This window comes from Macaca nemestrina, chromosome X (assembly GCF_043159975.1).
Source record: "Macaca nemestrina isolate mMacNem1 chromosome X, mMacNem.hap1, whole genome shotgun sequence".
NCBI lineage: Eukaryota > Metazoa > Chordata > Mammalia > Primates > Cercopithecidae > Macaca > Macaca nemestrina.
Window position 1 is genome coordinate 106,266,859 of NC_092145.1, and position 25,623 is coordinate 106,292,481.

The 25,623-nt window shown below is 39.1% G+C and overlaps 1 protein-coding gene across 6 annotated transcripts in view; it reads left to right on the forward strand.

The window, feature by feature from the left end:
* LOC105493799 (WNK lysine deficient protein kinase 3) overlaps positions 1-25,623 on the forward strand; it is a 172,225-nt gene that overhangs the window by 91,738 nt on the left and 54,864 nt on the right. For all 6 annotated transcript variants that reach the window (XM_071089345.1, XM_024796556.2, XM_071089343.1 and 3 more), the window contains exons 11-17: positions 6,505-6,566; positions 9,944-10,091; positions 11,749-11,865; positions 21,226-21,381; positions 21,463-21,514; positions 22,776-22,913; positions 23,274-24,211. In XM_071089345.1, coding sequence (XP_070945446.1) covers positions 6,505-6,566; positions 9,944-10,091; positions 11,749-11,865; positions 21,226-21,381; positions 21,463-21,514; positions 22,776-22,913; positions 23,274-24,211 — 1,611 coding nt within the window. The remainder of the gene's footprint in view (positions 1-6,504; positions 6,567-9,943; positions 10,092-11,748; positions 11,866-21,225; positions 21,382-21,462; positions 21,515-22,775; positions 22,914-23,273; positions 24,212-25,623) is intronic.

Consider the following 25,623-nt stretch of genomic DNA (forward strand, 5'->3'; position numbering starts at 1 on the left):
ACATGTCTCAGAGACCCAAAACCTCTCATTGCTCATCTCTCTCACAGTAAAAGCCACAATAATGTACTAATGGCCTATAAAGCCCTGCAGGATCTGGACTCCCCTGCACAACTCTCTGACCTCATGTAGATTTTATTTGACTTCCGTTTTCCTCTTTTTTTTCAGACAGAGTCTCGCTCTGTCACCCAGGCTGGAGTGCAGTTGTGCAATCTCAGCTCACCGCAACCTCTGCCTCCCAGGTTCAAGCGATTCTCCTGCCTTAGCCTCCCAAGTAGCTGGAATTATAGGCACATGCCACCACACCTGGCTAATTTTTGTACTTTCACTAGAGATGGGGTTTTACCATATTGGCTAGGCTAGTCTTGAACTCCTCACCTCAAATGATTCGCCTGCCTCGGCCTCCCAAAGTGCTGGCATTACAAGCATGAGCCACCACACCCTGCCTAATTCTTCTCTTGAATGATGATTAAACCCTTTCATAGGCCTATAGCTTGAGGGCAAGGAGATGCACACTTTCTGTATATTAGTGAGCGTTGGTTTATTCTGGTTCGTCTGTACTGAAGTGTGGTTTACTTTTTTTACTCCCATAATGAATTATCCAATGTTCTGAAATAAGGAGATGCACACTTTCTGTATATTAGTGAGCGTTGGTTTATTCTGGTTCGTCTGTACTGAAGTGTGGTTTACTTTTTTTACTCCCATAATGAATTATCCAATGTTCTGAAATAATAAAATACATTAAAGACTATGATCTCCAACATGCAGGGCTGGCAAAATGTTTCCTGTCTGTATCCTTGCTCATTTGACTTTACTTATAAGGTCTCTATCTTCCAGACTGCAAAATGGCTCAGTCTGTCTTCTCCTTTTCTTCTCCAGTGTGCATTCTTATTCTTGCCATTAAAAAAAAAAAAAAAAATGTTAGTTACTTTTTCCAAATATCTGTAGAAAGCTTTGTGGGGCTGAGGCAATACCAGTGCCTGATCAGTTTGCTAGTTCTTACAGACCTTTGATCGCTTAACAGGGGGCAGTATTAGAATAAGTTTGGAATTTAAGTCTGCTTTCATGAAGTTAGGCTCCCCTCAATTCAGTTCTGTCTGCCTTACAGTTAATGGAACTTCTTCCTAATTCCTATCACTTTCATCTCTCATAGTTCCTGTCACTCTTTTATGTGTCAGTCTTTGTAGTGCTGGTATGTTTTCATCATTTTGGCCTATGTAATAGCCTGAATGTCATTATGTGAGTTTTATCCCAGGAACTGTGCTTTTGGTTCAGTTTTTTAACTTAGGGTAAATTTCATTGTTCAGGCCTGGCACGGTGGCTCGTACCTGTAATCCCATCACTCTGGAAGGTCAAGGCAGGAGGATAACTTGGGCCCAAGAGTTCGAGACCAGCCTGGGCAACACACTGAGACCCCCATCTCTACAAAAAAAAAAAAATTTTTTTTTTTTTGAGACAGTCTCACTCTGTCACCCAGGCTGGAGTGCAGTGGCACAATCATGGCTCACTGCAACCTCCACCTCCTGGGTTCAAGCAATTCCCATGCCTCAGCCTCCCGAGTAACTGGGATTACAGGCATGTGCCACCACATCTGGCTAATTTTTGTATTTTTAGTACAGACAGGGCTTCACCTGTTGAAGGCTGGTCTCCAACTCCTGACCTCAGGTGATCCGCCTGCCTCAGCCTCCCAAAGTGCTGGGATTATAGGCATGAGCCGCCACACCTGGCCCAAATTTTTTTTTAAAAATTAGCCAGGTGTGGTGGCATGTGCCTGTAAGTCTCAGCTGCTCAGGAGGCTGAAGTGGGAGAATCACTTTGAGCCTGGGAGGTTGAGGCTGTACTCCAGCCTGGGCAACAGAGTGAGACCCTGTCTCAAAAAAAAAAAAAAAATGTTTAGAATCTTGCCTTCACCAACGATTGGGCTTATGTAAGACAACGTCTTTATAGATGAAGAATTCTATATAAATATAAAAATATGGAAGTGGGCATCATGCACAGTGATAATTTTCTTTAATTAAATAAGCAAAAATTCCACTGTTAACCAGGTATATACAGCATACATATAGGCTTGAGTCAATTTGTGTCTTTGGTTACACCTGGATTTCAACTCTGGCTCTTTGAACTCACTGTGTGACTTGAGGAAAGTTATTTAATCTCACCCAGCTTTGGTTCTTTTTGGTGTGAAATGCTTTTAAATGGTTGTAAAAGTTTTAAAATGCCTATCTTGCGTTTGCAACCTACTTTGAAATATATGGGATAATGTACCTATAGTAAAATCCCATAGACTATGAGTGGTGTTGGATATATAGTTTTTCACAGAACAATTCCACTTTTCTATGTGTTGGAAAATTTTTATAATGTTATAAAAAATGCCTGTATTGCAGGCTTATTAGGATTAGGTGATATAAAATATGAGAAGCGTCTGGCATGTAATAAGTGCTCAACAAATAGTGGTTGTTAAAAGTACTTCAGGGGAGAGAGATATGCTTTGTAACATCAATAATACAATAAAGCAATTTATGAAATGTTTAAAAGTATATCCCAGTTTTACTGGTCTCCTTCACTCCATAACTGAGTAAGAATCTCTGGGATGTTGTACGTGGTCTTAGCTTTTTATCTCTTTGGTCTTCCCATCTCCCCTTCTGGGGCTGAGAACCACCAATGGGAGGAGGAAAGGTGTGGTGGAGCAAGTAAAGGAGAAAGATCCTCCTCAACACCTTCCCAAGGTTTGGCGTTACATAAGACCTCAGAACCAGTTAGGGGAGCCTCAAGAATATAACAAGATTGATTCCCTGCTCCTGCCCCAGCAGAAGTAGCTGTATCTACTTTTCTTTTTTTTTTTCTTTTCTTTTCGTTTTTTTTTTTTTTTTTTTTAGACAGAGTTTCGCTCTTGTCACCCAGGCTAGAGTACGATGGTACAATCTCGGCTCACTGGAACCTCCACCTCCCAGGTTCAAGCAGTTCTCCTGCCTCAGCCTCCTGAGTAGCTGGGACTACAGGTGCATACCACCACGCCCGGCTAATTTTTGTATTTTTAGTAGAGATGGGATTTCTCCATATTGGTCAGGCTGGTCTCAAACTTCTGACCTCAGGTGATCCACTCGCCTTAGCCTCCCAAAGTGCAGCCTTCCAATGTGAGCCATTGTGCCCAGCCCACTCTTTATTATATATGTTTAATATTTGACTCCAAGGCTCCATCAGATTCATTTTGTATTCTCCCTGCCTCTTAGCACAGTGCCTGCTACACACTAGGTTTCCAATAAATGTGTGAAGGTAGAAATAAGAAAGGAAAGGGTGACATAGGAAGAAAAACTGTGCCATAAAAATGTTCATGATCTGATATTGCCAATCCTAGAAATTAATCTGAAGAAAATAAAAAGGAAGCAAAAAGCACATACTACAATGCTTGTTTCATAGTGAATGTTAGCTATGGTAGCTATCTCTGTATTTTTACTGTATTTTTATGTATATGTAATAAAAACTGGCAGTAAGTTAGTTATCTAGCAATAGGGGAGGAGTTAGATAAATATGAATACTTATTGTCCTATCATGTGCCTATTAAAAACTGGAATAATGCAGGCCAATAAAGGTAAGGAAAAATACTTAATACATTTTAAAAAGCAGAAAAAAACTGTATAATTGCAACCATTTATACACATGAAAAAAGCCTATAATATTATAGCAAATATTATAATCACAGCAATGTTAGGAAAACAGCATTCTAGGTGATTTTTCCCATTTTCCTACATTTTATAATGTTATGTACATTTAATAATTAAACATTTTTATAGGATAGCAAATACCAAATGTAGAGGAAAATGGATACTTTCACAAACATCTAGTAGGACTGTAAACTGGTTAGACCTTTCTGAAGAGCAATTTGGCAATATACATCAAGCCTTAAAAATGTCTAGCAATTCCATTTTTAGAAAGGCTTCCAAAGAAATAATTAAGAATGCATACAAAGATTTGGCTACAAGAATGTTCCTCACAATATGAAATACAGTTGCAAATAGCAAAAAAATTAGATGTTTGTCTCCCTTACTTGCGCCATTAAATAAATAATGGTATGTTTATACTAAAGGATATTATGTAGCCCTTAACATGTGCTTAAACACTTAAGATGTTTTAAGTAAAAAGAAGATTATAAAAGAGTACATACATTATGATTACATTAAAAACATGTGTGTGTGTGTGTGTGTGTGTGTGTGTACAGAAAATGGTCTCAAAGAATATACACCAAGGTGTTAAACAAGCTTATCTATATTCATCTTGCTTTGGTAATAAGAAAAAAATAAATTCAACTTTGTACAAACAGACTTACCAAGCCTCAAATCTGATAATCTTAGGGTAGGTCACCATTATATCAATATGCAACACTACAGTACAATCGTCCCTTGGTATCTGTAGGGGATTGGTTCCAGGACTTTTCTTGGATACCAAAATCCAAGGATGCTAAGCCCTACAGTTGGCCCTATGGAATCACACACATGAAGTCAGCCCTCCATATCCAAGGGTTCTGAATCCTGAAAATACTGTCTTGTCTTTTTCTTTTTCTTTTTTTAAGACAGGGTCTTGCTCTGTTGCCCAGGCTGGGCTACAGTGGTGTAATCATAGGTCACTGTAACTTCAAACTCCTGGGCTCAAGCAGTCCTCTTGTCTTGGCCTCCCAAAGTGCTGGGATTACAGGTGTGAGCCACCATGCCCAGCCAGAATATTACATTTTCAATCCAAGATTGGCTGAATCCATGGATGCGGAATCCACGGATGCGGAATCCACAGATAAAAAGGACTGACTGCAGTTTTAAACAAAAGTAAAAAGGGCAGGCGTGGTGGCTCACCGTTGTAATCCCAGCACTTTGGGAGACCAAGGCAGGTGGATCACTTGAAGTCAGGAGTTCGAGACCAGCCTGGCCAACATGGTGAAACCCCATCTCTACTAAAAATACAAGAAAAAAAAAAATACAGGTGTGGTGGTACGCACCTGTAGTCCCAGCTACTTGGCGGCTCAGACAGGAGAATCGCTTGAACCTAGGAGGTGGAGGTTGCAGTGAGCTGAGATCACACCACTGCACTCCAGCCTGGGTGACAGAGCGAGCCTCCATCTCAAAACATAAAACAAACAAATGAAAGTAAAAATGAAACATTTCATTAAATTTGAAAGACATCTGCAAAAATGGCCCAGCACCTATTTGTAAATATTAATTTTGAAACCCTTAGAAATATTATGACAGAGCTTGACTTGTAGCTATCAGATATGATGGCGGATAAACCAAACATTAGCCATGATTCTGAGCACTAGCACAAAGTAGCATTAATAACCCCATTAATAATTGCAAGTGATTATAAAATATGATTCCATATTGTTATATAATAACTATGTTTTGTTTCTCTTTGCTTAGTACATACACTTGTCTCTGGATTTATGCATTAGGATGCCATGTTACTGTTCCAACTTACTGGGACTATACAAACATTAGTTAAATCACATACATTTTGTTGAATCTTAAGTATACAAAAAAAACTATTTGCTGAAATATTTGCTCTCAGTGTTTAAACAGTGATTATGTTAAAGAGCTAATTATCTAATCTATAATTAGAAGCTAGTCTAATTTATCCAGGAAAAAATTTCTCAGTATGGGTTAATTAGAATGATGAAATAGTTTGAAATAGTTTAGGGAAGTGGAGGAATATAAGTAGAGTCACAGTATGCAGAAGAGCCTAATTTATACAGAGGAGCTACAGTTTAGTGTGGCTTCAAACAGAGAGATAAGGCTGGATAATCAGGTACAGGCCAGTTCATTGAGAACATTATTTGCCATCTGAAGGACCTTAATCTTACAGAAGATAAGGAGCCATCATATAGGGTATAAACTGGGTAAGGAAATTATCAATTTTGTTAGATTTGCATTCTAAGATCACTCTGCTATCACTAGTGGCAGTGCGTAGAGGATGGATTAGGTAAATGTAAAATTATTTTCCAGTAGAATTGGTGTTTGTCCTATTAAGAGCTTAAACACTTTTCTCCTGGAAGCCAATGTTGCAGCTGCTGAATACTAATTCCTTGAAGGGATAGTTGAAATCATCTAGAGAAAAGAGATGCGAGACAGACAGACTACACATTAAGTTAATGCCTGAGTCATTGATTTATCTTCTTGTAGAGTGGTAGTAACTCTTCTCTTAAGTAGTAGTTTTACAACTAGGACTGGAAGCTCAGTAGTAGTGTCTTCCATTGAAAAATAACTCAAACAAAAGTACATATAACAGCGCTAACTTTTTCAAATGAAAAATCTTCATTTATAAGATGTACTTGGTGTATTGTTAAATTTTATTTATCTTTGGTAATAATGTTAATAATAGGATTGATGCAGACATCCAATAACATAGATATTCTACCAGGTTTGCAAGGTAACCAAAACTATCATGTTTTCTGAATAGTAACAAATTGTATATTTAGCTTGAATTTTACTGTTATCATAGCAAGTTTTTTGTCTGTACTGTTTACAGCCTGTATCCCAACCAGTTGGAGTTGAACAAGCAGCTCTTCTAAAACCAGATTTAGTTCGAAGGTAAGTATCTTCAAATTAGTACCATGAGAACAATGAGGATATGCTGAAGTTTGTGTACTCATTAGGTGCTTAGTGCATCCTGACTAGAGAAGCTTCTGTATTCTTGTACTTGTGTGAATGTTTAATAAAGATGTTTAATAAAAATATTACTAGATTTGTGTTTTGCTTTTTTATGTTAGTAGGGATCATATGGATTGTGAAATTAATTGTTCATTTTCTTATTGTGTTTATTTATACCCTTCTGTTCTAGGAAAAGCTGGTAAAGGGTTAAGGAAGGAAGAAACAATAGAGTTTAGAGTAGAATTCTAGCTAATCTAAAGAAATAAATTACAACTAGATATTTAATTGTATTATTATTAGTACTTGAAAACTAGTATTTTTCTGTATAAAATATAGATTGGATAGTTTTTATTGTTCTATCTTCAAGTTCATTGATTGTTTCCTTTGTCCTATTCATTCTACTATTATGCCTATTTAGTGAGGTTTTTTTTTTTTTTCTGTGATTGTTTAGTGCTATACTTTCTATGTGGTTCTTCTTAAAATCTTCTATTTCTTTTATAAGATTTTGGTTTTTTCATTTGCCTCAAGATTATTCGTGATTGCTTATTGAAGCATTTTGATGATAGCTGCTTTAAAATTCTTGTCAGAGTCTGGGTACAATGGCTCACACCTGTAATCCTAGCACTTTGGGAGGCCAAGACAGGCAGATCACTTGAGGTCAGGAGTTCAAGACCAGCCCAGCCAACATGGTGAAACCCTGTCTCTACTAAAAATACAAAATTTAGCCAGGTATGGTGGTGCACGCCTGTAATCCCAGCTACTTGGGAGGCTGGGGCTGGGGGATTGCTTGAATCCAGGAGGCAGAGGTTGCAGTGAGCTAACATTACACCACTGTACTCCAACCCGGGTGACAAAGTGAGACTCTGTCTAAATAAATAAATAAAATTCTTGTTAGATGATTCCAATATCTGATTCATCTTATTCTTTTTTTTTTTTTTTTTTTTTTGAGATGGAGTCTCACTCTATTACCCAGGCTGGAGTGCAGTGGCAAGATTTCGCTCACTGCAACCTCCACCTCCTGGGTTCCAGTGATTCTTGTGCCTCAGCCTCCCAAGTAGCTGGGATTACAGTCTCCCACCACCACGCCTGGCTAATTTTTGTATTTTTAGTAGATATGGGGTTTCACCATGTTGGCCAGGCTGGTCTCGAACTCCTGACCTCAAATGATCCACCCGCCTCCGCCTCCCGAGTGCTGGGATTATAGGCGTGCGCCACAGTGCCTGGCCTCATCGTATTCTTATTAGATGATTTCAATAACTGACTCATCTTGGTGTTGGCATCTGTTGATTACCTTTTTGCATTCAAGTTGTAATTTTTCTAGTTTTTGGGGTATGACAAAGGAGTTTATTTTCATTTGTCTCCTGGGCATTTGGATATTATGTCAGGTGACTGTAGATCCTATTTAAGTCTTTTTTTTTTTTTTTTTTGAGATGGAGTCTTACTCTGTTGCCCAGGCTGGAATGCAGTGGAGTGATCTTGGCTCACTGCAGCCTCTGCCTCCCGGGTTCAAGTGATTCTCCTACCTCAGCCTCCTGAGTAGCTGGGATTACAGGCACATGCCACCATGCCCAGCTAACTTATTTTAGTAGAGACAGGGTTTCGCCATGTTGGCCAGGCTGGTCTCAAACTCCTGACCTCAGGTGATCTGCCCACCTCAGCCTCTCAAAGTGTTGGGATTACAGGCATGAGCCACCATGCCCGGCCTATTGAAATTTTCTATGTTAGCAAGCAGTCACTCTTGTTTAGATGCATAGGTTCTGGCCTGCTTTTGTGGGCCATGATTCTGATGACAATTTAGTTTTCAAAATCTTTACAGTGCTGCTATTCTGGTTTGTTTTGTTCACCTGGACCCCCTGGCCCCCACTGCTGGGCCAAGAGGTGGAGAGTGCTTCCCTAGGCCTGCTCCCCCAGGTCTGCTCTACAGGCTATGCTCTACTTACTGGTGGGGCCCCTACCAGTGCCACTGGGGAAGGACAGGGCCTACTTAAGTCCGCTTCTATTGCTGGGTTGGGGATCAGGAGACACTGGGCTTGGGCTGCCTTTGCCTCTGGACTGGGAATTGGGAGACACTGCCTGTACTGCCTTTATTCACTGGGTGGGTAATTGGAAGATACCAAGTTGCTATGATATTCCTCAAGTCCTGGGGGTCCCTAGCCAGTCCACTTTCATCTTTTCACTCTTCTGTGCCCTCCTGTCATTGTCCACTACATTATTTCTAGAACTTTTAGCTGTACTTAGAGGGGAGGAGCAGGGAAAGTTGAGTTTCTGCCATCTTGTCCCAAACTCTAAACTGGTGTGTTAAGTAACTTTGGAATGTGAATGATATAGCCCATTGGCTAAAATTATATTCCTTTTATCCTCTGATTACTTGTTACTGCCATTTCTCTGTGTATTTAAAAATCTCTTAAGGGCAGTATTAATGTGTCTTCTTCCACTACTTATATTTATGCAAATTCTTTGTCATATGGACATAAAAAATTTAGGAGTTATTTTTATCTCTTCTTGTACATTTATATATAGATGCTTCATGAGTTGTTTTTAGGAGAAATAACTTGCTTAAATTAATTTGAAAGATACCTGTTTCAAAAAGATATCTGAAACTTAGAGCTTGTAGTTTAAATTCCAAATGTGTTTATTGAAATTTTTTTATTGAAATATGTTTGAGTTTAAAGAAAAACCTGAAAAATGCCTTTGACACAGATAAATTAAAAGGTAGCCTCCCCTTTCATAATAATATTGATGTAGACCTGTAAAATGTAACTAATTAGAATGAATAATGTTGAGCTCTTTTTATATCATTCATTTTCATTTATTGTTCTGCCTCCTGCAGAACACTATTCTTGTCTCCCATACCTGGTCTACCCTGTTGAGTTCATTACATAAACAGGTATATTTTGAGTGATAATTTGTTTTGGTTTTAGAAGTTTTATTTGAAGATATAAATAAAGTAACCCCTAAACAAACAAGATAAAACCGATCAAGAGCACCCCATGATAAAAGGTTTCACAGAGGTCTATCACTGGCAGTGTTTTTCTTTCATTCTCATCACTGAGATGTTTGCTAAATAAATACAGTGTGATCTTAATTTTTCAGCTTTTTGAAAAAGCTTTATTGAAATATAAATCATACACCATTTAAAGTGCGTAATTTAATGGCTTTTAGTATATTCACAGAGTTGTGCAGTCATAACTTTTAAAAAGATTGTAGTATTTATTAATTTTTCTTAAACTCATTATTTATGGTTTTATAATTGGGAGTTTTTCTTAGAATTTTACTGTCAAGACTGGAATGAGTTACTTTTTTAAAAATATTGCTAGCTTGAATCAAGATGTGGCAACTATGAAGGAAAACATCAGTAGCCCTGATAACCCAAGTGGAAATGGCAAACAGGATCGGATCAAACAGAGAAGAGCTTCCTGTCCCCGACCAGAGAAGGGGACTAAATTTCAGCTTACCGTCCTTCAGGTCAGTTTGTAAATATGGTTTGGTTAAGAGTACATATAGAGGTCTGGAGGGTCAGAGAGGGGCAGTGCTACAGAAGTGAGTTGTAGAATATTGTGAAACCCTCTCTAAACTAACCTTCTCTCCATTACAGACTTTCCAATACGAGTATTATGTGTTCATTGTTAAACTTAGGAAATATAAGAAAGAAAATAAAATCCACTTGTAACCACCATTCAGAGATAGCTCCTATTAATGTTTTAGTTTGTTTTTCTCTCTTTTTCCTGTATGTACATGTAGTGTTTTACATTATTAAGGTTGTAATAGCACTAGTAATCACAGCAAAAATCTACTGAGTTCTTTTGTGGTAGGTACCCTAAATGTTATCCATGCATTTTATCATTTAATCCTTCAATAACCCTGTATGATAGGTCGTAGTGTATACTCATCTTTACAAATGAAGATACTAAAGATCAGAGGAGTGGGCCGGGCACAGTGGCTCACTCCTGTAATCCCAGCACTTTGGGAGGCCGAGGCCGGTGGATCATCTGAGGCCAGGAGTTTGAGACCAGCCTGACCAATATGATAAAATCCCATCTCTATTAAAAATACAAAAATTAGCTAGGCATGGTGGTGCATGCCTGTAATCCCAGCTACTCGGGAGGCTGAGACAGGATGTTGCGGTGAACCGAGATTGTGCCATTGCACTCCAGCCTGGACAACAAGAACAAAACTCCATCTGAAAAAAAAACAAAAAAAATCAGAGGAGCAAAGTAATTTGCCTAAGATCACTCAACTAGCAAGTGATAATGTCAGATCTGAACCTAAATCAGACTTTAAAGCCCATATCTCTAACCAACATGATGTACATTTCAGTTGACTGCTTCAACCTATATATAATTTTATATCCTGTATTTTTAAAAACCTAATATATCATGTATGCTTTTCTGTATCATTAATTTTTCGATAACATGACATTTTAAATGGCTATATTAAATAGCTGCTTATACAGAGAAATAACTTAATCATTCCCTATGTTCTTGGTTTATGTTCTTTCTTTCCATCTTTTTCCCAGTCTGTCCTTTTTCTAACTTGCTGTCTTTTACTCTTTTTGGCTGTCTGTATATCTTTGCAACAAAATCCTTGAACATACATCTTTGTATCTATCCCTGATTATTTCCTTATTAGATCCATAGGAGTCGGACTCATGGGTCAAAATATGAAGATTGTTAAAATTTCAAGATATATGTTGCTAGATTGCTGTCCATAAAGATTGATCCAGTTTACATTTCCATTCGCAGTGCCTCTTCTTTTGCTTAGTCAATTTATAGATTAAGAGAATTTTGGAAATGAATTATTAAATTTAAATCTTTGCATTGCAGATAGCTCTAGTGACTATTATAACTTTTTTTTGCTTTCTTATAAAAGTTGTATTGTTTTCTTTACCACAGGATCACATTTATAACTTATTTTTTACTGAGTAACTTGAACCTGTTAGATTGGTCATAGAATGGCTGTTTAGATGGTATTCCACCAAGGGAAAACATAGTCTTTTTAGATTCTGAACTATTTAAGCCATTTTCCACATATATTGTATGTGAACTAGTGTAGATGTTCCCTGCACAATTTGCAAAGAAAAGACAGTGACTGACTCTTAAACCAGTGAAATGTTTGTACTCAGGTATCAACCTCTGGAGATAACATGGTAGAGTGTCAGCTGGAGACACACAACAACAAGATGGTCACCTTCAAGTTTGATGTTGATGGTGATGCGCCAGAGGATATTGCAGACTATATGGTAAGTATAGTAAGACTAAATTATCTTCCCTTCAGCATTCTGTCTTTTTTCCCCTATAATTCTGTCTCCATTTATTTTGAGCCATCATTTTTTAAAGAGTACGATTAGTTTTAAAAGTTTGTACAGATCTAAATTGGGTTATCATCAAGTGTAAATCACTGCATCTCCTCCGGTTTCAGTATATTTATCTGGAAAATATGCGGAGGTTTCATTTAGAGATAATATAGATAAATGGTTCTTATCTCTGAGTGCATGTGAAAATCACTTGACAAGCTTTTTAAAAACAATTGTATTGCCTGGTCCCTTGATTAAATCAGAATATTTGCAGGTGAGGCCCAAGCATCAATAGTTTGTAAAGCTCCCCAGGTAATTTTTTTTTTTTTTCAGTTTATTTTTTGCTGGGCACAGTGGCTCATGCCTGTAATCCCAGCACTTTGGGAGGCCTAGGCAGGAGGATCACTTGAGCCCAGGAGTTCAAGAACAGCCTAGGCAATGTAGTGAGTGAGACCTTGTCTTTACAAAAAATTTTAAAATGCCAGATGTGGTGGCCACACTTGTAATCCCAGCACTTTGGGAGGCTGAGTGGGGAGGATTGCTTGAGCCCAGGGGATTGAGGCTGTAGTGAGCTATGATCATGTCACTGCATTCCAGCCTGGGCAGCAGAGCAAGACCCTGTCCCAAAAAAAAGTTATCTTTTATTATCTTTTTTTTTTTTAATTATACTTTAAGTTCTAGGGTACATGTGCATAATGTGCAGGTTTGTTACATATGTATACTTGTGCCATGTTGGTGTGCTGCACCCATCAACTCGTCAGCACCCATCAACTCATCATTTACATCAGGTGTAACTCCCAATGCAGTCCCTCCCCACTCCCCCATCCCCATGATAGGCCCTGGTGGGTAATGTTCCCCTTCCCGAGTCCAAGTGATCTCATTGTTCAGTTCCCACCTATGAGTGAAAACATGTGGTGTTTGGTTTTCTGTTCTTCTGATACTTTGCTGAGAATGATGGTTTCCAGCTGCATCCATGTCCCTACAAAGGACACAAACTCATCCTTTTTTATGGCTGCATAGTATTCCATGGTGTATATGTGCCACATTTTCTTAATCCAGTCTGTCACTGATGGACATTTGGGTTGATTCCAAGTCTTTGCTATTGTGAATAGTGCCGCAATAAACATACGTGTGCATGTGTCTTTAAAGCAGCATGATTTATAATCCTTTGGGTATATACCCAGTAATGGGATGGCTGGGTCATATGGTACTTCTAGTTCTAGATCCTTGAGGAATCGCCATACTGTTTTCCATAATGGTTGAACTAGTTTACAATCCCACCAACAGTGTAAAAGTGTTCCTATTTCTCCACATCCTCTCCAGCACCTGTTGTTTCCTGACTTTTTAATGATTGCCATTCTAACTGGTGTGAGATGGTATCTCATTGTGGTTTTGATTTGCATTTCTCTGATGGCCAGTGATGATGAGCATTTTTTCATGTGTCTGTTGGCTGTATGAATGTCCTCTTTTGAGAAATGTCTGTTCATATCCTTTGCCCACTTTTTGATGGGGTTGTTTGTTTTTTTCTTGTAAATTTGTTTGAGTTCTTTGTAGGTTCTGGATATTAGCCCTTTGTCTGATGAGTAGATTGCAAAAATTTTCTCCCATTCTGTAGGTTGCCTGTTCACTTTGATGGTAGTTTCTTTTGCTGTGCAGAAGCTCTTTAGTTTAATTAGATCCCATTTGTCAATTTTGGCTTTTGTTGCCGTTGCTTTTGGTGTTTTAGACATGAAGTCCTCGCCCATGCCTATGTCCTGAATGGTATTACCTAGGTTTTCTTCTAGGGTTTTTATGGTATTAGGTCTAACATTTAAGTCTCTAATCCATCTTGAATTAATTTTCGTATAAGGAGTAAGGAAAGGATCCAGTTTCAGCTTTCTACTTATGGCTAGCCAATTTTCCCAGCACCATTTATTAAATAGGGAATCCTTTCCCCATTTCTTGTTTTTGTCAGGTTTATCAAAGATCAGATGGCTGTAGATGTGTGGTATTATTTCTGAGGACTCTGTTCTATTCCATTGGTCTATATCTCTGTTTTGGTACCAGTACCATGCTGTTTTGGTTACTGTAGCCTTGTAGTATAGTTTGAAGTCAGGTAGCGTGATGCCTCCAGCTTTGTTCTTTTGACATAGGATTGTCTTGGAGATGCGGGCTCTTTTTTGGTTCCATATGAACTTTAAAGCAGTTTTTTCCAATTCGGTGAAGAAACTCATTGGTAGCTTGATGGGGGTGGCATTGAATCTATAAATAACTTTGGGCAGTATGGCCATATTTATGATATTGATTCTTCCTATCCATGAGCATGGTATGTTCTTCCATTTGTTTGTGTCCTCTTTTATTTCACTGAGCAGTGGTTTGTAGTTCTCCTTGAAGAGGTCCTTGACATCCCTTGTAAGTTGGATTCCTAGGTATTTTCTTCTCTTTGAAGCAATTGTGAATGGAAGTTCATTCATGATTTGGCTCTCTGTCTGTTACTGGTGTATAAGAATGCTTGTGATTTTTGCACATTAATTTTGTATCCTGAGACTTTGCTGAAGTTGCTTATCAGCTTAAGGAGATTTTGGGCTGAGACAATGGGGTTTTCTAAATATACAATCATGTCATCTGCAATCAGGGACAATGTGACTTCTTCTTTTCCTAACTGAATACCCTTTATTTCTTTCTCTTGCCTGATTGCCCTAGCCAGAACTTCCAACACTATGTTGAATAGGAGTGGTGAGAGAGGGCATCCCTGTCTTGTGCCAGTTTTCAAAGGGAATTTTTCCAGTTTTTGCCCATTCAGTATGATATTGGCTGTGGGTTTGTCATAAATAGTTCTTATGATTTTGAGATACATTCCATCAATACCGAATTTATTGAGAGTTTTTAGCATGAAGGGCTGTTAAATTTTGTCAAAGGCCTTTTCTGCATCTATTGAGATAATCATGTTGTTCTTGTCTTTGGTTCTGTTTATATGCTGGATTACGTTTATTGATTTGCGTATGTTGAACCAGCCTTGCATCCCAGGGATGAAGCCCACTTGATCATGGTGGATAAGCTTTTTGATGTGCTGCTGGATCCAGTTTGCCAGTATTTTGTTGAGGATTTTTGCATCGATGTTCATCAGGGATATTGGTCTAAAAGTCTCTTTTTGTGTTGTGTCTCTGCCAGGCTTTGGTATCAGGATGATGTTGGCCTCATAAAATGAGTTAGGGAGGATTCCCTCTTTTTCTATTGATTGGAATAGTTTCAGAAGGAATGGTACCAGCTCCTCCTTGTACCTCTGGTAGAATTCAGCTGTGAATCCATCTGGTCCTGGACTTTTTTTGGTTGGTAGGTTATTAATTATTGCCTCAATTTCAGAGCCTGCTGTTGGTCTATTCAGGGATTCAGCTTCTTCCTGGTTTAGTCTTGGGAGAGTTTAAGTGTCCAGGAAATTATCCATTTCTTCTAGATTTTCTAGTTTATTTGTGTAGAGGTGTTTATAGTATTCTCTTGATGGTAGTTTATATTTCTGTGGGGTCAGTGGTGATATCCCCTTTATCATTTTTTATTGCGTCTATTTGATTCTTCTCTCTTTTCTTCTTTATTAGTCTTGCTAGTGGTCTATCAATTTTGTTGATCTTTTCAAAAAACCAACTCCTGGATTCATTGATTTTTTGGAGGGATTTTTGTGTATCTCCTTCAGTTCTGCTCTGATCTTAGTTATTTCTTGCCTTCTGCTAGCTTTTGAATGTGTTTGCTCTTGCTTCTCTAGTTCTTTTAATTGTGATGTTAGAGTGTCAATTTTAGATCTTTCCAGCTTTCTCTTGTGGGCATTTAGTGCTATAAATTTCCCTCTACACACTGCTTTAAATGTGTCCCAGAGATTCTGGTATGTTGTATCTTTGTTCTCGTTGGTTTCAAAGAACATCTTTATTTCTGCCTTCATTTCGTTGTGTACCCAGTAGTCATTCAGGAGCAGGTTATTCAGTTTCCATGTAGTTGAGCGGTTTTGATTGAGTTTCTTAATCCTGAGTTCTAGTTTGATTGCACTGTGGTCTGAGAGACAGTTTGTTATAATTTCTGTTCTTGTACATTTGCTGAGGAGTGCTTTACTTCCAATTATGTGGTCAATTTTGGAATAAGTGTGATGTGGTGCTGAGAAGAATGTATATTCTGTTGAATTGTGGTGGAGAGTTCTGTAGATGTCTATTAGGTCTGCTTGGTGCAGAGATGAGTTCAATTCCTGGATATCCTTGTTAACTTTCTGTCTCGTTGATCTGTCTAATGTTGACAGTGGGGTGTTGAAGTCTCCCATTAGTATTGTATGGGAGTCTAAGTCTCTTTGTAAGTCTCTAAGGACTTGCTTTATGAATCTGGGTGCTCCTGTATTGGGCGCATATATATTTAGGATAGTTAGCTCTTCCTGTTGAATTGATCCCTTTACCATTATGTAATGGCCTTCTTTGTCTCTTTTGATCTTTGATAGTTTAAAGTCTGTTTTATCAGAGACTAGTATTGCAACCCCTGCTTTTTTTTGTTCTCCATTTGCTTGGTAGATCTTCCTCCATCCCTTTATTTTGAGCCTATGTATGTCTCTGCGTGTGAGATGGGTCTCCTGAATACAGCAGACTGATGGGTCTTGACTCTTTATCCAGTTTGCCAGTCTGTGTCTTTTAATTGGAGCATTTAGCCCATTTACATTTAAGGTTAATATTGTTATGTGTGAACTTGATCCTGCCATTATGATATTAACTGGTTATTTTGCTCGTTAGTTGATGCAGTTTCTTCCTAGCCTCGATGGTCATTACATTTTGGCATGTTTTTGCAATGGCTGGTACTGGTTGTTCCTTTCCATGTTTAGTGCTTCCTTCAGGGTCTCTTGTAAGGCAGGCCTAGTGGTGACAAAATCTCTAAGCATTTGCTTATCTGTAAAGGATTTTATTTCTCCTTCACTTATGAAACTTAGTTTGGCTGGATATGAAATTCTGGGTTTAAAATTCTTTTCTTTAAGAATGTTGAGGCCGGGCGCGGTGGCTCAAGCCTGTAATCCCAGCACTTTGGGAGGCCGAGATGGGCGGATCACGAGGTCAGGAGATCGAGAGACGATCCCGGCTAACACGGTGAAACCCCGTCTCTACTAAAAAATACAAAAAACTAGCCTGGCGAGGTGGCGGGCGCCTGTAGTCCCAGCTACTCGGGAGGCTGAGGCAGGAGAATGGCGTAAACCCGGGAGGCGGAGCTTGCAGTGAGCTGAGATCCGGCCACTGCACTCCAGCCTGGGTGACAGAGCAAGACTCCGTCTCAAAAAAAAAAAAAAAAAAAAAAAGAATGTTGAATATTGGCCCCCACTCTCTTCTGGCTTGGAGAGTTTCTGCCGAGAGATCTGCTGTTAGTCTGATGGGCTTCCCTTTGTGGGTAACCTGACCTTTCTCTCTGGTTGCCCTTAAGATTTTTTCCTTCATTTCAACTTTGGTGAATCTGGCAATTATGTGTCTTGGAGTTGCTCTTCTCGAGGAGTATCTTTTTGGCATTCTCTGTATTTCCTGGATTTGAATGTTGGCCTGCCCTACTAGGTTGGGGAAGTTCTCCTGGATGATATCCTGAAGAGTGTTTTCCAACTTGGTTCCATTTTCCCCCTCACTTTCAGGCACCCCAATCAGACGTAGATTTGGTCTTTTTACATAATCCCATACTTCTTGCAGGCTTTGTTCATTTCTTTTTCTTCTTTTTTCTTTAGGTTTCTCTTCTCGCTTCACTTCATTCATTTGATCCTCAATCGCTGATACTCTTTCTTCCAGTTGATCGAGTCGGTTACTGAAGCTTGTGCATTTGTCACTTATTTCTCGTGTCATGGTTTTCGTCTCTGCCCGTTCATTTATGGCCTTCTCTGCATTAATTATTCTGGTTATCAATTCTTCCACTCTTTTTTCAAGCTTTTTAGTTTCTTTGCGCTGGGTACGTAATTCCTCCTTTAGCTCTGAGAAGTTTGATGGACTGAAGCCTTCTTCTCTCATCTCGTCAAAGTCATTCTGCGTCCAGCTTTGATCCGTTGCTGGCAATGAGCTGCGTTCCTTTGGAGGGGGAAGATGCGCTCTTATTTTTTGAATTTCCAGCTTTTCTGCCCTGCTTTTTCCCCATCTTTGTGGTTTTATCTGCCTCTGGTCTTTGATGATGGTGATGTACTGATGGGGTTTTGGTGTGGGTTTCCTTCCTGTTTGTTAGTTTTCCTTCTAACAGTTAGGACTCTCAGCTGTAGGTCTGTTGGAGATTGCTTGAGGTCCACTCCAGACCCTGTTTGCCTGGGTGTCAGCAGCAGAGGCTGCAGAAGATAGAATACTGCTGAACAGCGAGTGTACCTGTCTGATTCTTGCTTTGGAAGCTTCCTCTCAGGGGTGTACTCCACCATGTGAGGTGTGGGGTGTCAGTCTGCCCCTAGTGTAGGATGTCTCCCAGTTAGGCTACTTCAGGGGTCAGGGACCCACTTGAGCAGGCAGTCTGTCCATTCTCAGATCTCAACCTCCGTGTTGGGAGATCCACTGCTATCTTCAAAGCTGTCAGACAGAGTTGCTTGCGTCTGCAGAGGTTTCTGCTGCTTTTTGTTGTTGTTGTTGTTGTTGTTTAGCTGTGCCCTGTCTCCAGAGGTGGAGTCTACAGAGACTGGCAGGCCTCCTTGAGCTCCACCCAGTTCGATCTGCCCAGGGCTTTGTTTACCTACTTAAGCTTCAGCAATGGTGGGCGCCCCTCCCCCAGCCTCACTGCTGCCTTGCGGTTAGATCGCAGACTGCTGGGCTAGCAATGAGGAAGGTTCCGTGGGCGTGGGACCCTCCCGGCCAGGCGTAGGATATAATCTTCTGGTGTGCCCGTTTGCTTAAAGCGCAGTATTGGGGTGGGAGTTACCCGATTTTCCAGGTGTTGTGTGTCTCTGTTCCCCTGGCTAGGAAAAGGGATTCCCTTCCCCCTTGCGCTTCCCAGGTGACGCGATGCCTCGCCCTGCTTCAGCTCTCGCTGGTCGGGCTGCAACAGCTGACCAGCACCGACTGTCCAGCACTCCCCAGTGAGATGAACCTAGTACCTCAGTTGATAATGCAGAAATCACCTGTCTTCTGTGTGGCTTGCGCTGGGAGCTGGAGACTGGAGCTGATCCTGTTTGGCCATCTTGCTCCGCCCCCACCCCCCCCATTATCTTTATTTTTGATAACAGGCTTTGAAAAAGCTAAACTCCCAGGTAATTCTTTTTTTTTTTCTGTTTTTTTTTAAATTTTTGTGGGTACATAGAAAGTTTATATATTTATGAGGTATATGAGATATTTTGATGTAGGTATACAATGTGTAAGAATGATGTAAAGGTAAATGGGGTATCCCTCCCCTTGTAATTCTTTTTTTTTTTTTTTTTTTGAAATGGGGTCTCACTGTCTTTCCCAGTCTGGAATGCAGTGGTGCAATCTCGGCTCACTGCAGGCTCCGCCTCCCAGGTTCGCCATTCTCCTTCTTCAGCCTCCCAAGTAGCTGGGACTACTGGTGCCCGCCACCACACCCAGCTAATTTTTTGTATTTTTAGTAGAGACGGGGTTTCACAGTATTAGCCAGGTTGGCCTCCCCTTGTAATTCTAATGTGTTAGCCACTGATCTAACATCTTGTATGTTATTGTTTCATTTAGTTTTTAATATTTTCTTTGAATTTTTAGGCTTAAGTTAGTATTTCTTCCCCCTTCATTTTATTTATTTTATATTATTTTCTAGGTTACTTTTGCATCTTCCCCTTTTGTGATGGGGATAGGGCTAGAATGGCAGGAAGAGTTCATATAATGCTTTTTGTTTCTGCCAGCTTTCTTTGTATATGCATTTCTAGCCAAGCAGAATTAAACATTTTAAAAGTCAATTATTTCATCAGTTCTGTTCTTGTTTAACATAATATTTTCTGAACTGTCTCTTCTTTCATTCTTTTCAGGAATGTTTAACCTAATTAGTGGTCTTCTGAGCTATTTTTGGTTTTTTTTTTTTTTTTTTTTTTTTTGAGACAGAGTCTCCCTCTGTTGCCCAGGCTGGAGTGCAATGGCATGATATTGGCTCACTGCAACCTCCGCCTCCTGGGATCAAGCGATTCTCCTGTCTCAGCCTCCCAAGTAGCTGGGATTACAGGCGCATGCCACCACACCTGGCTAATTTTTGTTTTTTTTTTTTTTTTTTTTTTTTTTTGAGACGGAGTCTCGCTCTGTCGCCCAGGCTGGAGTGCAGTGGCGTGATCTGGGCTCACTGCAAGGTCCGCCTCCCGGGTTCACGCCATTCTCCTGCCTCAGCCTCCCGAGTAGCTGGGACTACAGGTGCCCGCCACCTCGCCCGGCTAGTTTTGTATTCTTTTTAGTAGAGACGGGGTTTCACCGTGTTAGCCAGATGGTCTCGATCTCCTGACCTCGTGATCCGCCCATCTTGGCCTCCCAAAGTGCTGGGATTATAGGCATGAGCCACCGTGCCCAGCCTTCCAAGCTATTCTTTATTTTCTTTGAAGATGTTTCATTTGTGGTTTGTGATTTAAAAGCTTTTGGGTTTGGACATCTTAGTTTTAAACATTGCCTCAGTTATATTCTTCAAATAACCAATTTATAGAATGACATATTTTTTTAAATGCTGGTTCCTTCTCTGGTAGGTAGTGCCAATCTGAGAAATGTTGGTAGTCTCAAATAGAATTATTTAATGTATTCTTTGGCATTTGTTGCTGGTCTTTGTGAATTCTATTGTTATACTTGGATTTAGATACTTAATTTTAATTTTCTTCTTTTTTTTTTCTTTTTCTTTTTTTTTCTTTTTTTTCTTTTTTTTTTTTTTTTTTGAGACTGAGTTTTGCTCTTGTTGCCCAGGCTGTAGTGCAATGGCGCGATGTCAGCTCACCGTAACCTCTGCCTCCTGGGCTCAAGCAATTATCCTGCCTCAGCCTCCCAAGTAGCCGGGATTACAGGCACCCGCCACCCCACCCGGTTAATTTTGTATTTTTAGTAGAAACAGGGTTTCACCATGTTGGTCAGGCTGGTCTCGAACTCCTGACTTCAGGTGATCCACCCGCCTCAGCCTCCCAAAGTGCTGGAATTACAGGCATGAGCCACCGTACCTGGCTAATTTTGTATTTTTAATAGAGACAGGGTTTCTCCATGTTGGTCAGGCTGGTCTCGAACTCCCGACCTCACGTGATCTGCCCGCTTCGGTCTCCCAAAGTGGGATTACAGGCATTAGCCACTGTGCCTGGCCCAATTTTCTTTCTTTACGTGGTAGTCACTATTTATATAATATTATAACTTTGAATAAACTACATTCACTCTCATGAATAGACTTACTTTTACTTTTGGGCAGGTTGAAGATAACTTTGTGCTGGAAAGTGAGAAAGAAAAGTTTGTAGAAGAATTGAGAGCTATTGTAGGTCAAGCCCAGGAGATCCTTCATGTCCACTCTGCCACAGAAAGAGCCATTGGAGTTGATTCTATTACTGTGGACTCCAACAGTAGCCAGGTGAGAACAATTGTTTAGCAAACAGATCTTCTCAGATATGAATCAGGAACATTTTAATTTATCTATTCATTTTTAATTCAGACAGGGTCATCTGAACAAGTACAGATAAATTCTACATCTACTCAAACCAGCAGTAAGTATATTTAGTAAAATTTACCATTTGGTTTTTGAAGCAAGACATTTGAAAACTTTTAACACACCTTCATTGGGAAAGATGTTAGCCAATAAATTAATTTGGTAACTTATTAGTATAGGTTTTCTCACACCTTGAAAGGCCGAGAGGTAATAATCCATCCCCTGACTTTTCCTCAAGTGTTGGTTCTTTATCTGATTGATTTATTTTTGAGTTGTTGGGTGGTAATGTTACCAGAAAAGCAGTCACAGTACTGATGACCTTAAATGGCATAACTGTTTGAAACTTAAGTAGTAAGTTATTTTTTTCTGATTTGAGATGGATAGAAACTTTTTAACAAAAGTCATCATTTTCTAAGTTTGCCTCATGTTTCAATAGTCATTCATATCTTGATTTCATTCTACTAATGATGAATGATGTGCTTCTACTTGCTCTGGTCACTGATAACTTTTAGTAAATCAGATGCCAGATAAACCTCCAGAAACGAAAACTAGGGTCTTCTGTTTTCTTTTCTGATGACTTTATCTTTCCATTCTTCTCAGGTATATTAAAGAGTGTCTGGGAGGGGGATAAGAGCCATAGACAAATGAGCACCCCTGAAGAAATTACAGGAACATAAAGAAGCAAAAGGTGGTGTGGGAGTAATAGAAGCAGATACCATTATCCTGAAATTTAGTTTGACTGTGTTATGATGCAGAGTCCTCCTATATCTTATTTTTCTGGTTAGCCAAGATCTGAGTAGGTTTCTGACTAACAAAGTTGGGTAAAGTTTAAAAGAGAATTACTTATTTGAGTACGTTTACAAAGTAGCAGTTAAGATGTAGGGGTTTATTTTACTTTATTTTCTAAAATGTCATACAGTAAAACTGACTCCTTTTTCTTTTGGTGTACACTTCTGTAAATTTTAATACATATATAGATTTATGTAAGCACTATCATAATTAGGATACAGAATAGGAGATACAGGTTTTAATGGGAAAAGTGCTGTCAGTTTTTTCAAAGAGTACCCTGTTTCTAATTACTATTGATGCAATATTTGTTTCAGTAGAATCTAAAATCCTTCTCTAAAGATATTGTGTGCTTAGTACTTCAGACTTTTTGTCAGTATTGAGAGGGCTGGTCTTATCAATTACATATATTCTAGTACTATTAGAAATGGAGATACAAGGCAAATTGTTTATTTAACCTGGCTTCTTCAGTCAATAAGGTAAATAAATTGAAAATCGCTTAGCATATTATTTTTTGCTAATTATTTCTGCAGATGAATCTGCTCCTCAGTCATCCCCGGTTGGTCGGTGGCGATTCTGTATCAATCAGACGATAAGAAACCGTGAGACTCAGTCTCCTCCTTCTCTTCAGCATTCCATGTCTTCGGTTCCTGGCCTATATCCACTTCCTAGTAAGCTTTTCTTCTCTGCCACTTTGTCCAGACTCAAAGGATGGGATGCAAAATACATATGATATCTTTAACTGGTTTCCATGGGAATTTTATGCTTATGAGAATTTTCATAAGCTTTTTTGAAGACATTAATATTAGGATACAACTTAAGCCATTTCCTATTTAATATTTATGAGAAAAAAGGAAAATATTATTTTCCTTGCCAGGTTGAATTCTGTGTGTTTTGAGTCTTATTTACAAGAGTACTTTCACACAGGTTCTCATTTGCCTCTTTCTCCTCCTGTTCCTTTTGATTTAGGGCACTAGTCTATGCTTTGTACTTATCAGTACGTGCTTAGCCATTCTTTATTATTGTTCCAGGTCCAAAAAACACAAGTAATAAGGAGATACCACGGGACACACTGCTCACTATAGAAAATAATCCATGCCACCGTGCACTTTTCACCTCCAAATCAGAACACAAGGATGTGGTTGATGGTAAGATTTCTGAATGTGCTAGCGTAGAAACCAAGCAGCCAGCTATACTTTATCAAGTGGAAGATAACAGGCAGATAATGGCACCAGTTACTAATAGTTGCAGTTACTCTACTACTTCAGTTCATGCAGTTCGAGCTGAATGTGAGGGACTCACCAAACAAGCAAGCATATTCATACCTGTGTATCCATGTCACCAAACTGCCAGTCAGGCTGATGCACTTATGTCCCATCCTGGCGAATCAACTCAGACTGCTGGTAACTCTCTTACAACTCTGGCATTTGATCAAAAGCCTCAAACCTTATCAGTACAGCAGCCAGCTATGGATGCAGAGTGTATTTCCCAAGAAGGAGAAACTACAGTGAACACTGAAGCAAGTTCTCCAAAGACAGTCATTCCCACTCAGACCCCTGGCCTTGAACCACCTACCCTTCAACCCACTACTGTCCTGGAATCAGATGGAGAAAGACCTCCAAAACTGGAATTTGCAGACAACCGAATTAAAACTCTGGATGAAAAATTAAGAAACTTGCTCTATCAGGAGCACAGCATCTCTAGCATCTATCCCGAGAGTCAGAAGGATACCCAAAGCATAGACTCTCCATTTTCTTCCTCTGCTGAAGATACCCTCTCCTGTCCAGTGACAGAAGTCATAGCCATCAGTCACTGTGGAATTCAAGATAGCCCTGTACAATCCCCTAATTTCCAACAGACAGGCTCTAAGCTTCTGTCTAATGTGGCTGCAAGTCAGCCCACTAATATATCAGTGTTCAAAAGGGACCTGAATGTGATAACTTCTGTACCCAGCGAATTGTGTTTACATGTAAGTATCGTTCTTTCTAACCAATTCCTTATTGTTTTAAAGAAATGCCTTCTCTTCTAAAATTCTGTCCTTTGAAATGAAATGGTCTATGTCACAAGATTCTGAGGTCACAGGTATTTAAGAAGGCCATGACTTAGGCTGCAGTGTTCAGAACCTCTCAGTAGAGATAACAAACTATCTTTGGTAAGAGAGCCCTCTGGTGAATTAGCTAAGAACCTGCAAGCAGTGTCTATATTTGTATTAATGACAGAATGAAAACTGACTCATGGATTGTTTTTAGTGGGTAGGAAGAACTTTTAGATTTTCACTTAAAATGCCTGTTATCAGTTTCCTTCTTAAAAAAAAAAAAAGTTACGGTTTTTAATTTAATCATGTTTGGGGGGATTTAATTTGACAAAAAAAGAAAAGAAAGTAAAATCATCATTAATACCATGACTTTTTTTTTTTTTTTTTTTTTTTTTTTCCAACCCTAGACGGAGTCTTGCTCTGTCTCCTAGGCTGGAGTGCAGTGGCACGATCTCGGTCTGCCTCCCGGGTTCAAGCAATTCTCCTGCCTCAGCCTCCTGAGTAGCTGGGATTACAGACACGTGCCACCATGCCTGGCTAATTGTATTAGTAGAGACGGGATTTCACCATGTTGGCCAGGCGGGTCTCAAACTCTTGACCTCGTGATCCACCCGCCTTGGCCTCCAAAGTGCTGGGATTACAGGCGTGAGACACTGTGCCTGACCTGACTTATTTTTTGAGTTATATAATGTGGGAACTTTAATTTTCCTTTTCTGCCCCTTCAAATTACAGAAGTAACCACTAATAATTCGGTGCTTATCCTTCTTGACTTTTCTTAAGCTTATACAGATCTATTTACATACATATAACATTTTATTCATAAAAATACTGTGCTGTATACATACTGGTCTGCAACTTAATTTTTTCATTTTACAGTAGATCATGGACATCTTTCTAAATCTTTATCACTATCTTTTTGTCATTTTTGTTATTATATAAGTAATAATATATACTTGTACATAGTATATATGTACTATGTACAAGTAAAATCCACCCCATCCCCAAACCTATAGACACAGCTGTTAACAAATCTTTCCAGACATGATTTTAATTAATATACAAATATTTATAAAGATATACTTTTTATATATGATATATTGTATCTTTATATAGATATATAGATACATGTTAATATTTATATACATATATTTATTTACATATATGCTATTCTGCATTTTTTTCATTTATGGGTATCCATGTCAGTACACATAGTTCCATCTTACTCAACTTTTTGAAACAACTGCATAATATTCCACTGATATAATTTAAATATCTTTTAAATTTTTAAATTATTTTAAATAATAAATAAATATCACATAATGTGATGTGAATCTTAAGAAATGAAC